Source organism: Piliocolobus tephrosceles, chromosome 6 (genome assembly GCF_002776525.5).
Source record: "Piliocolobus tephrosceles isolate RC106 chromosome 6, ASM277652v3, whole genome shotgun sequence".
Classification (NCBI taxonomy): Eukaryota; Metazoa; Chordata; class Mammalia; order Primates; family Cercopithecidae; genus Piliocolobus; species Piliocolobus tephrosceles.
Genome location: NC_045439.1, coordinates 124,654,466 through 124,668,042, shown reverse-complemented (window position 1 = coordinate 124,668,042; position 13,577 = coordinate 124,654,466). Strand labels below are relative to the sequence as shown.

General features: G+C 41.6%; 1 protein-coding gene across 1 annotated transcript; it reads right to left on the bottom strand.

Annotated features, from left to right (window-relative positions):
* Positions 1–3,660: 3,660 nt before the first annotated feature.
* LOC111554791 (olfactory receptor 10G2-like) lies at positions 3,661–4,605 on the bottom strand. Its single transcript, XM_026446948.1, is given in 1 exon segment — positions 3,661–4,605. A coding segment is annotated over 1 exon segment (945 nt).
* Between the last annotated feature and the right edge of the window lie 8,972 nt (positions 4,606–13,577).

Below are 13,577 nucleotides of genomic sequence, written 5' to 3'. Positions count from 1 at the left end.
AAGTAGCTGGGACTACAGGCGCCCGCCACCTCGCCCGGCTAGTTTTTTGTATTTTTTAGTAGAGACAGGGTTTCACCGTGTTAGCCAGGATGGTCTCGATCTGCTGACCTCATGATCCGCCCGTCTCGGCCTCCCAAAGTGCTGGGATTACAGGCTTGAGCCACCACGCCTGGCCATGTCCCACATTTTCTTTATCCAATCTGTCATTGATAGGCATTTCAGTTGATTCCATGTCTTTGCTATTGTGAATAGGGCTGCAATCAGTGAACATTCGCTTGCATGTGTCTTTACGGTAGAATGATTTATATTCCTCTGGGTATATGTCCAGTAATGGGATTGCTGGGTTGAATGGTCGTTCTTCTTTTAGCTCTTTGAAGGATCTCCATACTGCTTTCCACAATGGTTAAACTAATTTACACTCCCACCAACAGTGTATGTGTTCTCTTTTCTCCATAGTCTCACCAACATCTCTTATTTTTTGACTTTTTCATAATAGCCATTCTGGCTCACGTGAGATGTTATCTCGTTTTGGTTTTGATTTGCATTTCTTTAATGATCCATGATACTAAGCTTTTTTCATTTGCTTGTTGGATGCATGTGTGTCTTCTTTTGAAAAGTGTCTGTTCATGTGGGATCCAGGTTTTATACAGCAAACAGAAGCAAGCACAGGTGCAGCCTCATGTTTCTTTACATTGATTCAGAGTTTGAGCTGGTTTCACAGTTTTTTTTGAGACGAAGTCTCGCTCTGTTGCCCAGGCTAGAGTGCAATGGCATGATCTCGGCTCACTGCAACCTCAGCTTCCCAGGTTCAAGCTATTCTCATGTCTCAGCCTCCTGAGTAGCTGGAATTACAGGCACCCACTACTGCGCCCAGTTAATGTTTGTATTTTTAGTAGAGACGGGTTTTTGCCATGTTGGTCAGGTTGGTCTCGAACTCCCGACCTCAGGTGATCTGCCCACCTTGGCCTCCCAAAGTGCTGGGATTACAGGTGTGAGCCACCATGCCCGGCTGTTTCACAGTTTCGACTGACGTTTTCTTTGTGTTGAGGCTAGGTGAGTTCCTGCTAACAACTCTGTACCACACACACACAAAAATCACTCAGTGTCACTCAAGATTAGTTCTGTTTTAATGATGAACTTAGCATTCATACATATATAATCTTAAGAGTAGTTATAGTTTGTGGATGAACTTACATATGACCTTAAGATCTCATCTCTTCTGCCAGGCATGGTGGCTCACACCTGTAATCCCAGCACTTTGGGAGACTGAGGAAGTTAAGTGACCTACCAGCTTTCATATTTAGCATGCATCACGGGTGGATCACGAGGTCAGGAGGTGGAAACCATCCTGGCTAACACAGTGAAACCCTATCTCTACTAAAAAATATAAAAAATTAGCTGGGTGCCTGTAGTCCCAGTTGCTCGGGAGGCTGAGGCAGTAGAATGGCATGAACCCAGGAGGCGGAGGTTGCAGTGAGGCCAGATTGCACCCCTGCACTCCAGGCTGGGGTGACAGAGCGAGACTCCATCTCAAAAAAAAAAAAAAAAAAAAAAAAAGAAGATCTCATCTCTTCTGACAAGAACAATATGGCACATTGGCTTAAGTGCCACATAGAAGACTTGTCAGACCAATCACTGTCTTCTAGATTCCATTAGAAATGCTGTTTTTTAAAAATGTCCAGTTGGCAATTTTCAATGGCTTGTTTCAAGATTAACAAATTATCGTGGACTCTGTACTGCCTTGCTTGTCGTCTCTCATACTGTGTGTAACATGTATTATATGTATGTATAACATATAATATCCTTCCTGATATGATGGTATTTCTGTATAGCACAGTGTAATTCTTATATCCACATTAATATATTTTTACATGTATGAATTTTGAATCTTTCCATGCATTTGTTTTAATTTTACTGTTAAAATGGGCCAACATGACACCACACATCCAAAGAAGTGAAAAATATGTCAGTGAATGAAAGAATACTTTTACCTTGTTTTCATTTATTCACCAAGGAACTGTCCGTACTTGCTTTTAGGTTGCCATGTAGTTGAATCTTCTGTCTTTAGTTTCTCTTAAATGTTCTCTTTTTTCTTCCCAGGTGAGACCAGGGCAGGTAATCGGCAGAACTGACAATAATTTCTTTATTTTAAGATACATTTCAAGAGACTTTCCCAGTGCTATTTCAATTCAGCAACAAATATTGATATCTGTGTGTGCTCCTAGTTATTAGGCAATAGAGGCAGACAAACACAAATGAATGCTTTATGTCCTTTGAGGGCTCACAATCCATTTGAGGTGGAAAGAGAGAGAAATTCCGTTTTTTTTTTTTTTTTTTTTTTTTTTAAGACAAAGTCTCTCACTGTCGCCCAGGCTGGAGTGCAGTGGTGCAATCTCCGCTCACTGCAACCTCCACCTCCTGAGTTTAAGCAATTCTCCTGCCTCAGTCTCCCAAGCAGTTGGGATTACAGATGCCTGCCACCACGCCTGGCTAATTTTTTGTATTTTTGGTAGAGGCGGGGTTTCACTATGTTGGCCAGGCTGGTCTTGAACTCCTGACTTTGTGATCCACCCGCCTTGGCCTCTCAAAGTGCTGGGATTACAGGCATGAGCCACTGTGCCCGGTGAGAGATAAATTCTTGACTGTAATACATGACAGACTGTGGCAAGGTCTATAGTAAAGAAGCGACGGCAATACCAGGGAAGAGGAGTTAAGTCCTGCCTGGGAAAAACAGATGAGGAAATATTTAATATGGATCTGAAGGAAGCATAAATTGTCACTTGATCAATATGGAGAGGGAGGACTTATATTCTAGACAGAGGAGAGAGCTTGAGCAAAAGAGCATAGGCAAGTATAGGGCACGCTCACGAAACGGCAATACATCAGTGAGGGTGGGAGAGGCAAGCGGTGGAAATGGCTTGAGAGAACATGTATGTGAGGCCAAGATTGCATTGGACTTTGAATTCCAGATTAAGGAGCCTGGCCTTATTCATTCTACATTCACTGAAGAGTCCTACAGATTCTGTGTTTCAGAGGGTAATTTTGTTTGTGGTCCAGATGAGGAAGAAAAGGACAAAAGACTAGTCAGGAATTAAGAGAGACAGTTTACATCGATTCAGTTTGAGCTGGTTTCAGTTTTGAGGAGACAGAATTTGATGTATTAGCACATGACGAGGATGAGAGACAGGAAAAAAAAAAACAAGTAGTCCAGAATTTTCAAGTTCAAGTGCTTGGAAATATTCATGCCATGCACAAGCAAAGAAAGGGAATTTAGAGAGGTCTAGGATTAGGAGCAAAGACAATGAAAAAAAGCGGTTATGGAGCCCCCTTTTTACTTTTTTCATATTTTCTGGCATGATATACCTTCTAAGACACACATTCTCATCCTAGTCAACCTTTGGTAAGGCATTTTCTCATCTCACAAGATAGTCAGAGGTGATAGAAGTAATGTATCCATTTATTTCTAAAAGATTATGTAAAACAACTTGAACCAGTTTAATTAGGAGAAAAGATTTTGGGTCGAAAGAATTCAGAATTTTCTGCCAAAGAAAATGCAAGTAAATTCACTTTAAATCATTAGCAATTTATTGGGCATTTGTCACATGCAGCAGTAGCTGAACAGCGTGGCAGTGATGATGATGCAGGTGTAGGTACTTATTTTCATTCAGTCCCTCGACCTGCTGTTATCCTCTTCAGGGCGGACTTCACTTCCTGGTTCCTCAGTGTGTAGATGAGGGCGTTCAGTAATGGAGTGACAACAGTGTAAAACACAGCCACTGCCCCATCCAGGGGGCTCTTGGAGCCAGCCCTAAGGTAGATGAAAATACAGGGAACATAGTAGACTGTGACCACAGTTAGGTGGGAGCCACAGGTGGAGAAGGCCCAGCGCCTCCCATCAGTGGTGCGTATCTTCAGGATGGCATGGACTATGTTGGCATAGGAAAGCAGAATTAACATGAAGCAGCTGGCGGCCCCTACTCCGATGTCCACAAAGGTCACAAGCTCATTGACAGTTGTGTCAGCACAGGCCAGTCTCAATACTGCAGGGATGTCACAGATAAAGTAATCTACCTGATTGGGCCCACAATAGGGCAAGTGGAAGGTCAGGGTGGCCTGGATAGACCCATGAATGGAGCCGGCGACCCAAGCTCCAGCCACAAGGACTGTGCATAACCTCCCATTCATGAGCACTGGGTAGCGCAGGGGCTGACATATTGCCAGGTACCTGTCATAGGCCATCAAGGTGTAGAGGAAGCACTAGGTGCTGCCCAGGAAGTGAAAGAAATACAGTTGAGCCACACAGCCACCAAACGGGATAGTCTTGCTGGCAGGAGTGAAGTTTAAAATAATTCGAGGAACGATGACTGAGGAGAGCCACATGTCCAGGAATGAGAGCACTCCCAGAAGAATGTACATGGGGCGAGCATGGAGCTTCGGGTCAGCCCACACGGTGAGCAGAATGAGCAGGTTCCCCAGCTGAGTGAGGATGTAAATGATGAAGAAGACCAGGAAGAGGAGGCTTCTTAGATTCGGGGGGTGAGACAAGCCCAGAAGAATGAAATCTGTCACCACAGTGTCCAGTGATGTGTTTTTGGTCTTTCCCATGTCTTTCTGTAATCTGTTAAGATGAATGGTGAAGTTTGACAAGAGAAACACGGCACGATGTTGTAAGTGAATGCTTTTGTCGGATGATTGATGCCTAGGAATTATAAGATAAACAAGATAGTGTTAAATTGTTTCTTAAAAGAGGAGATGGTGTCACCATTAGTTATTTAGGTTACTTAATAGGAGAAGCCCTCCAGAACCTGGTTAGTTTCCTAGATGGGAGGAAACTCTTGTCCATTGAGAGATACTGAGAGGCAGGATTTGCCAGATGAAGGAAGAGGGACACATGAGAGTGACAGAGAAGTACGGAAAACTCCAACCAAAAAGTGAGGTCACCAAGGAGGGGCTAAGGTTGACACAGAGAAGTGTGAAGCAAACACCCTACAATGACCACATCGACTTTTTCTTCACCTACTGTCATTGTCCCCTTTGTCCTCAGCTAAAGTCTCATCTCCTCACCATAGCATGCAAAAATATTCCTTATCTGCCCCTTATTCATATCGCTATTGTATCACTTGTAATTCCTTCATATCGTTGGGATGCATGACACTCCTCAAGGTTCTCACAGTAGCATGCTCTAACTTGGGACTTAGGCACACACTATCTTTTCCGCTCCCTTCATATAGGTAGTGCCCACTTTTCCTTCAGGATTCAGTTCGGAGTCTTCACCTTCAAGAAGGCTTTCCCGATCCCTGAGGGCAATGCTTATCCTTTTCAGAGCACGTACATTATGTTGCATTGTCTGATTTCTTTTTTTCTCCCTTAGTAGTCATCCCGTCTAGCACACTAAAAGTGATAAATACCATAATTATTTTCTGAATGACTGAGGCAGTTTGAATGGATGTTGCCAAATCCCCCTGACTGAATACATTGTTTCTCTGCTTGATTTTTTTTGTCTGACCTTTGTGCCCACGTGCCTGGGACTTTTAGGTCAAGGGACCATGTCATTCATTATGTAATATGGGTATAATTTCATTATTAAAAAACTCCAAGAAGCATTCATGCCTGTTTTTGCTCCAGGATATCATTTAGATTTATTTTGTTGATTTATATAGTTCATTGGTTTGGGATTGGATTTTTTTTTTTGGTATGAGGTCATGGAGGAATTTTTATTGTTTGTTATAAAATCGTTGATTAATGCAGGACTTGATCTTTAGTGTGCTTGTGTGTAATATCTATGGATTGCAGTCTATCAAACAGCAACTCTCTCTAAAGGCCTTTACAGATTTTCAAGTATCTGAACCAGATGATAAAATAGATAGAGGGATGGAATGTGTTTATTTCACTCTTTTTGTTGAATAGGTTGCTTGATAAAGACTTTTCACTCTATGCATGGTTTGAGATGCATTTATCTTTCATTTAACTACAAAATATCTTTGTAATGCAAATGGCTATTTTCAGAAAGCAATTAAAATGACAAGAGATTAATTATAAATAACATGTGAACATTAATAAGTTTAACTATTTAATCTCTATCAGAAATTCCCCAAGGAGATTTTATCTTAAGTATTCTCTGAAACAACTTAATTCATATGTTAACATTCAAGAGTTATTAGTAGTAATAATAATAATATTGAATATATCTGGCTCTTTGAAGTCTGTGGAAAATGTTAAACTTGCCCTTTGCCCACCAAGAATGAAGAAATAACAGACTTTTATTGCCTGAGTTTCAGGAGGACACTGATTTATTCGAAAATGGATGGGAAAACTAAATCTTATTTCTGTGGTTAGAATATAGAGAAAAGAGGCCGGACACAGTCGCTCTCACGCCTGTAATCCCAGCACTTTGGGAAGCCGAGGCAGGCAGATCACGAGGTCAAGAGATTGAGATAACTCTGGCCAACATGGTGAAATCCCACCTCTACTAAAAATACAAAAAATTAGATGGGTCTGGTGGCGGGCACCTGTAGTCCCAGCTACTCGGGAGGCTCAGGCAGGAGAATCTCTTGAACCTGGGAGGTAGAAGCTACAGTGAGCCGAGATTGTGCCACTGCACTCCAGCCTGGTGACAGAGAGAGACTCTGTCTCAAAAAAAAAAAAAAAAAAAAAAAGAAAAAAGATAGAAAGAGTTGAGATTAAAATTGTGCATAAGATACTAATTATGGCTGGGTGCGGTGGCTCACGCCTGTAATCCCAGCACTTTGGGAGGCCAAGGCGGGCAGATCACAAGGTCAGGAAATCGAGACCATCTTGGCTAACATGGTGAAACCCCATCTCTACTAAAACTACAAAAAATTAGCCAGGTGTGGCGGGCGCCTGTAGTCCCAGCTACTTGGGAGGCTGAGGCAGGAGAATGGCATGACCCAGGAGGCGGAGCTTGCAGTGAGCTGAGATTGTGCCACTGCATTCCAGCCTGGGCGACAGAGTGAGACTCTGTCTCTTAAAACAACAACAACAACAACAAGAAAAAACTAATTATGAGCTAAAGTAATTTTCTTTTTTTGTGTGTGTGTCAGTGATGCAGTCTTGCTCTGTTGCCCAGGCTAGAGTGCAGTGGCCTGATCTTGGCTCATTGCAACCTCTGCCTCCCAGATTCAAGTGATTATCCTGCCTTAGCCTCCTGAGTAGCTGGGACTACAGGTGCGTGCCACCGTGCCTGGCTAATTTTTGTATTTTTAGTAGAGACGGGCTTTCACCATATTGGCCAGACTGGTCTTGAACTCCTGACCTCATGATCCACCCACCTTGGCCTCCCAAAGTGCTGGGATTATAGGCGTGAGCCATCATGCCTGGCTGAGCTAAAGTAATTTTCTTTGTCGATACAGGAATATAAACTAATATGCTTCTACTTAGGCAAATAATACATTCATGAAATGTTTTATGAAAATCAATTTTTGTATTTAAAATCAGATAGAACTGTACCACTGGGGCAATTATTTGAAGGACTTCCATGATGCATACTTACGTATAGTGAAAAGTTTATCCCTAATTTATCTACTTTGTCAGTCTGACTTTCCCCCTGTTGTTGTGCATAAGTCTGCTTTCATTTCTCCCAGGCTCCCTGTTGAAAGAAAGCTCTTTTTACCCCTCTAGGTTCTGGGTTCCCTGCCTGGGAGGAGGCAGGAAACTGAGATGGGTTATAGCTGGTCGGTTTGAGGACAGGTTACCTTTCCAGGCAGACTTGGTAAAGAACGGTGGTTTCAGCTTAGTTTTTGGTGTTCAGAGTCTGCAAAGGAAGATAGGTTAGACTTCCAGAAGGTAGATTTTTGGAGAAATATAGAGTGTGTTTACAGAAGGATTGGCTTTCTTGGCAAGAGAGGTGAACAGTCTGGGACCACCTTAGAGGAGACAAAAGAAAGACTGGGCGTGGTGGCTCATGCCTGTAATTGCAGCACTTTGGGAGGCTGAGGCAGGAGAATTGCTTGAGCCCAGAAGCTTGAGACCAGCCTAGGCAACATAGTGGGACCCTGTCTGTGAAAAAAAAAATTTTAATTAGCCAGGTCTAATGGTGTGCACCTGTAGTCCTAGTTACTCAGGAGGCTGAGACAAGAGGATCACTGGAGCCTGGAAGGTCAAGGCTTCAGTGAGCCATGATGGTGCCACTGTACTCCTTCCTGGGTGACAGATTGAGACCTTGTCTCAAAAAAAAAAAAAAAAAAAAAAAAAGACAAAGGTAGAGGCCACATTTGTGTATCCTCTTGTCCCTCTCTCTTATCTTCCAGATTTGTGTCATTTTATTTTTAGGTCTGTTCCTCTTTTTTAGCTTTTGAAACTTAGGATATTTAAGATAAGGAAAGTTAAATACAATTTTAGTATATCTACTCTGGCTAATTAGATAACCAAAATATTCTAAAATTTCCCAAGTTTTAGACTGTATTGGATATTCTCCAACTAGATAGGTCAGAATTTAAATAATCAGAACACATGAAAATAACAAAAAGTTAAAGTTCAATATAAAAAGCATCTGAAAATAAGAGCCCAGTGACATCAGAGAATAAACAGCATATTTTTACAAAGCAATTATCCTGGAAACTCTAGGAGGAGACTTTGGGAATGGGGTGAAAGAGTAGCACTGAGAAGGTAAGAACAGGGAGGGTCAAGAACACCTTCAAGGGACCTCTATGGCCTTATGGGATCACAGGATAAGCTGCTTTCTATGCCCCTACCCTGCCGCAAATCAAGCTAGTTTGATGTGAACACATTTCTTGCCATGTATTTAGAGAGGCGCCAAGGAGGGCAAGCCTTTATCCAGCAATTTGAAACTTTAGATTTCTACAGTGACCTTTGGGATCTGGACTACTATGCAACGGTTATGAAATCTTGAAGATGAGGAGTGAAGGCTGGTCCAGCATTGTGTTGGACACATTAGGATCAAAGGACTCCTGTTTACCCCTGTGACAAGACTCAACCCACATCTGCTTCCAAAAAGAAGTTTCACCTCTGTCATCCTTCATTCAGAGTTAGACATCCTGGTAGAGCTAGGGCAGAGTAGAGGAAACAGATAAAATTTGAGGTGGCCTAGACATCTTTTATCAAATTCACAAGAGGACATTCTTTCCAATCACCAGAGGTTAAAAAAAGAGCTTGCTTTAGAAAAAGTACTTCGTGCCCTCTTCATTGGAGAAGGGAAAGGCTATAAGTCCAGCCTTTCTTTGTGTTTGCACAATCACTGAAGAATGTTCTTTATAACCCCTATGACTTTATTGCTACCCAACTCTGCCTTTTATCATTGCCCTAATAAAAGGAGAACATGAAAAGAAAATAGTGTGGTAATTTTTTTTTTGAGTCGTTTTCTCAACACAAAAAGAGTTTCCCCAAATTGGAAAAGAGTTTGGGAAAGAGTTGAGGAAACAGATGGAGAAAAGAGATGGATTAAATTAACACTCGGACAAAATAATGGAAAGTCTTAAAGTTCCAAAATTAGTCTGCAGCCTTGTTTTGAACATAGCTGGTGTCAGGGCTGCTTTTTCCATTCTTTTAGACTCACATGTACAGAGCTGCACAATTGTGGAGGAGGTTGGCTGTCCTTGAGTGCAATGGTCCAGCGGATGGAGAGATGGTTTTCAGAGATTCAGTCTAGCCTACTATGAAGGGCTCCCACATCTGTTTTGGAAAGGCTTTATAATTTTTTTTAGGGGTTTGGCCCGGCAAATAAGTGTTCAGAATCTGTCAGAGCACCTGCCTTTTGGGGTCCGCGGACAAGTGTGACTTCTGTATATATTCAGTTATATTTTATATCAGTTTCCATCAGCTGTTGCTTTTTTGGATTAAAAGAAAAAAAGACACTGCCAAGAGATTTGAAGAAAAATTCTATTCTCGAGGGAAACTCCACTCTGGAATATGTCCCTAATGAGATCTTTCCTCCCCAAATCCTCATTATTTTGTTTTGAGAGAGAGCTGGAAATGTTTCTAGTAGGATCCCTGGAAAGGGAACTGTGGGGAATAACCTCGTTTGCATGTTATTTGGATGACCTCTAATTTCTTAGGGGTGTTGTAAAGTCCCAACTGATCCCCTTCCCTCCCCAAATACTCATCAGGATTCCACCATCATATTCAGGTTTCTGTTCAGGCATCACCTAATCAGAGAGATTTCTGTTGACTCTCTCCTTTCCCTTTCCTATTTTATTTTTCTCTCAGCACTTGCCAGCATTTGACATACTGTATTTACTTGTTTGTTTCCTGCTTGTCTCCCTTCACTAGAATATGGGCTTTGCTTAGCTTTCAATCTCCAGCTCTATTAGCACAGTGCCTGGCATGTAATAATTTCTCAATGTGTACTTCTGAATAAATTAATAGTCGAAACTGCCACACATGTTAAATGCTGTGGGCAGCAAAAAAAGCTGTGGTTTCAAATATAAATCTAACGTTTAAAATTTTACCTGTAGTAGATCTGACGTCAAATTGATCCTCAATTGACCTGCACATACCAGGGCAAGTAGCTTTGGAAATCCATTCATTCATTTTTCATATTTAATGTTGGGCAGGGCACCGTGGCTCATGCCTGTAATCCCAACAATTTGGGAGGCCGAGGCAGGAGGATCGCTTGAGGCCAGGGGTTCAAGACCAGCCTGCACAACATAGCAAGACCTCATCTCACAATAAAATACAAAAAATTAGCTGGTGGCCTGTATTCCTAGCTGCTTGAGAGGTAGAGGCAGAAGGATTGCTTGAGCCCAGAAGGTTGAGGCTGCAGTAAGTCATTAACCTGCCACTGCACTCCAGCATGGGCGACTGAGAGAGACCCTGTCTCAAAAAAACTAAACAAACCAAAAATTCATGTTAATCTAGATAACACTGGGAAATTGACTATAAATGAAGATATGAAACCTCCAGTGTGATAAAAGCTTCAAGAGTTTCAAGAACTTCCCTTGTAAAATGATGGAGCTGGACAAAGACTGGATGATTTCTAAGTTTCTTTTTAATTATAAAGAGAGAAAACTTTAGGCGTGTGTGTGTGTGTGTGTGTGTGTGTGTGTGTGTGTGTGTGTGAAGTTGCACTGCTACATTTCACCACAAGATGACAGTATCATCTTTATTGAAACAAAGTACAGTTGCTATATGGAGTAAATAGAAATAAATCCAGAGAGATCATGAGGGATATAAATTACTTTGGTAAAGATATTATATGTGAGGCATTCATTAGTTTGGGAAAACTATGTATCAAAAAGAGTTAACTTCCTTTTGTAACACATGGGAAATAGTTTGAAATATAGGTTTCTTTCTTCCTCCCTCTTTTCCTTCCTCTTTTATACCTAGTCTTCCTCCTTCCTTTTTTATTCCTTCTTTTTCTTTCTTCCACATTCTCAGTTTACTATGTAACAAATTCCAAGTCAAACGAAACAGAGATATATAAGAAAAAGTTAACATTTTCACCATTTTCTTTTAATTTCACTCCTCTGAAGTAACTGATTTTTTTTTTTTTTTTTTTTTTTTTTTTTTTTCAGATGTGATTTTGCTCTTGTCACCCGGGCTGGAGTACAATGGTGTGATCTCAGCTCACTGCAACCTCCGCCTCCCAGGTTCAAGTGATTGATTCTCCTGCCTCAGCCTCCCGAGTAGCTGGGATTACAGGCATGTGCCACTGTGCCCAGCTAATTTTGTTTTCTTAAAAGACATGGGGTTTCACCATGTTGGTCAGGCTGGTCTCAAACTCCTGACCTTAGGTGATCCACCTGCCTCAGCTTCCCAAAATGTTGGGATTACAAACATAAGCCACCGTGCCCGGCAGTGTCTAATGTTAATAGCTTTTTTCTCATTTCTTCCTGTATGTTCCTATATATACATGCACATACAGACATACAAATTATGTTTCTTTTGAACTTTAATATCTGATCATCTGTTGGGGAATAAATTTAGATGGTTGAAAACTCTGTCTCTCCCTTATTGTCACAAACACCACCACCACTACCACCAACACACAGACACACACACACATACACACACCACCTCTAATTGCACCCTTGTTTCCATTTTTTTCCCATCTTGAGAAGAGAAACACTTATGGGAAAATTGAATACTTGGCCTTATGTTATTCCCATTTGCCTTCTTTGTTCTTTATACATTATGCTTTTTCAACTTTACCAGAACCACTTGGATTAAAACTTGTGGATTTCTCAGTAGGAAATGTTCATGTGAAGACACTTCTGTAGTAAGAGAACCTATAACTGCTCCTGTAGAAGGAAGCTGAGTCATCCCTTCAAGAAAGGGGCTCCTCCCCTTGTAATTCTACTGGGTTTTGCATCCAGACTGAGCTTCCTTCCCTCACCCACATGAAGTGTCTACCTTCTGCAGACTCCAGTGGCTCAGGAACCGGGGATGCAGTGCCAGGCTCGTGGTGTCCTGCAGCAGATGTGGGGAGCTTTCCTTCTTTATGTTTCCATGAAGATGGGAGGTAAGTCTCAATCTAATAGCAAATGCTGCTGGGAGTTTTCAAAACAATTTTCTTTCAGCTAAATGATTGCCATTTCTGACACTTGTAACAAAAGAGTATTTCTTAATTGATATTTTCTTTATGTGGTGCTAATTGTTACTGGATATCAAATAATAACTACTGCTGCTGCTACTTTGCTGCCATTTATTTCTAAGAATCTCCCCTTAATGGCAGTTGTTTTGTGACCACATGGAGACATCATTTTTAATAATAATGAGGCTTCCAGGAGCGCTGCCCTAGTAACAGTTATGTGTCTTGTCTTAGGCACTACAGGACAAAACATTGAGCAGCCCACTGAGATGACAGCTATGGAAGGAGCCATTGTCCAGATCAACTGCACGTACCAGACATCTGGGTTCAACGGGCTGTCCTGGTACCAGCAACATGATGGGGAAGCACCCACACTTCTCTCTTACAATGTTCTGGATGGTTTGGAGGAGAAAGGTCGTTTTTCTTCATTCCTTAGTAACTCGAAAGGGTACAGTTACCTCCTTTTGAAGGAACTCCAGATGAAAGACTCTGCCTCTTACCTCTGTGCTGTGAGAGACACGGTGACTATGAGGTCTCTTCAGCTGCAACAAAATTCAAAAGGCAACCACAGCAGCAAGAAGTTATATTTCCTGAGTGTATGCCTGCTGTAAGTTAAGACTGAGGACTTTGGAACCAGACTGCGTGGATCTGAGTTTGCTACTTTCTAGTTGGGTTGTCTTAAGTCAGTCACTATCTTTTTTTTCCTTTGGTTTATTTCTTTATCTATAAAGTGAGAATAATAAGAGTATCTACCTCACAAGGCTGTTGTGAGTTATGACTCTCCATATCATCTATATCTATATCTATAGTTATATCTAGTGTTACTCAGAGAAGTAGTGGCACACAGTAAGATCTATTTAAGTTTAATTATTTCAATTCCAGTCTTGAATTTTCACTAAGTATTATGTGGTAAGACCCCTGGGACTGGAAGTTAGTATTTCTCTACGCTTGGTTTGTGGAAGGTGAAATCCTGACCACTATCTGTATCTTGTGGGTCTAAAGCTATTAGATGGAGTTCGTCGTTCGTTCAGGTGGATTGTTGCTCTGGAAGGATCCCTGTGGTGATACTCAT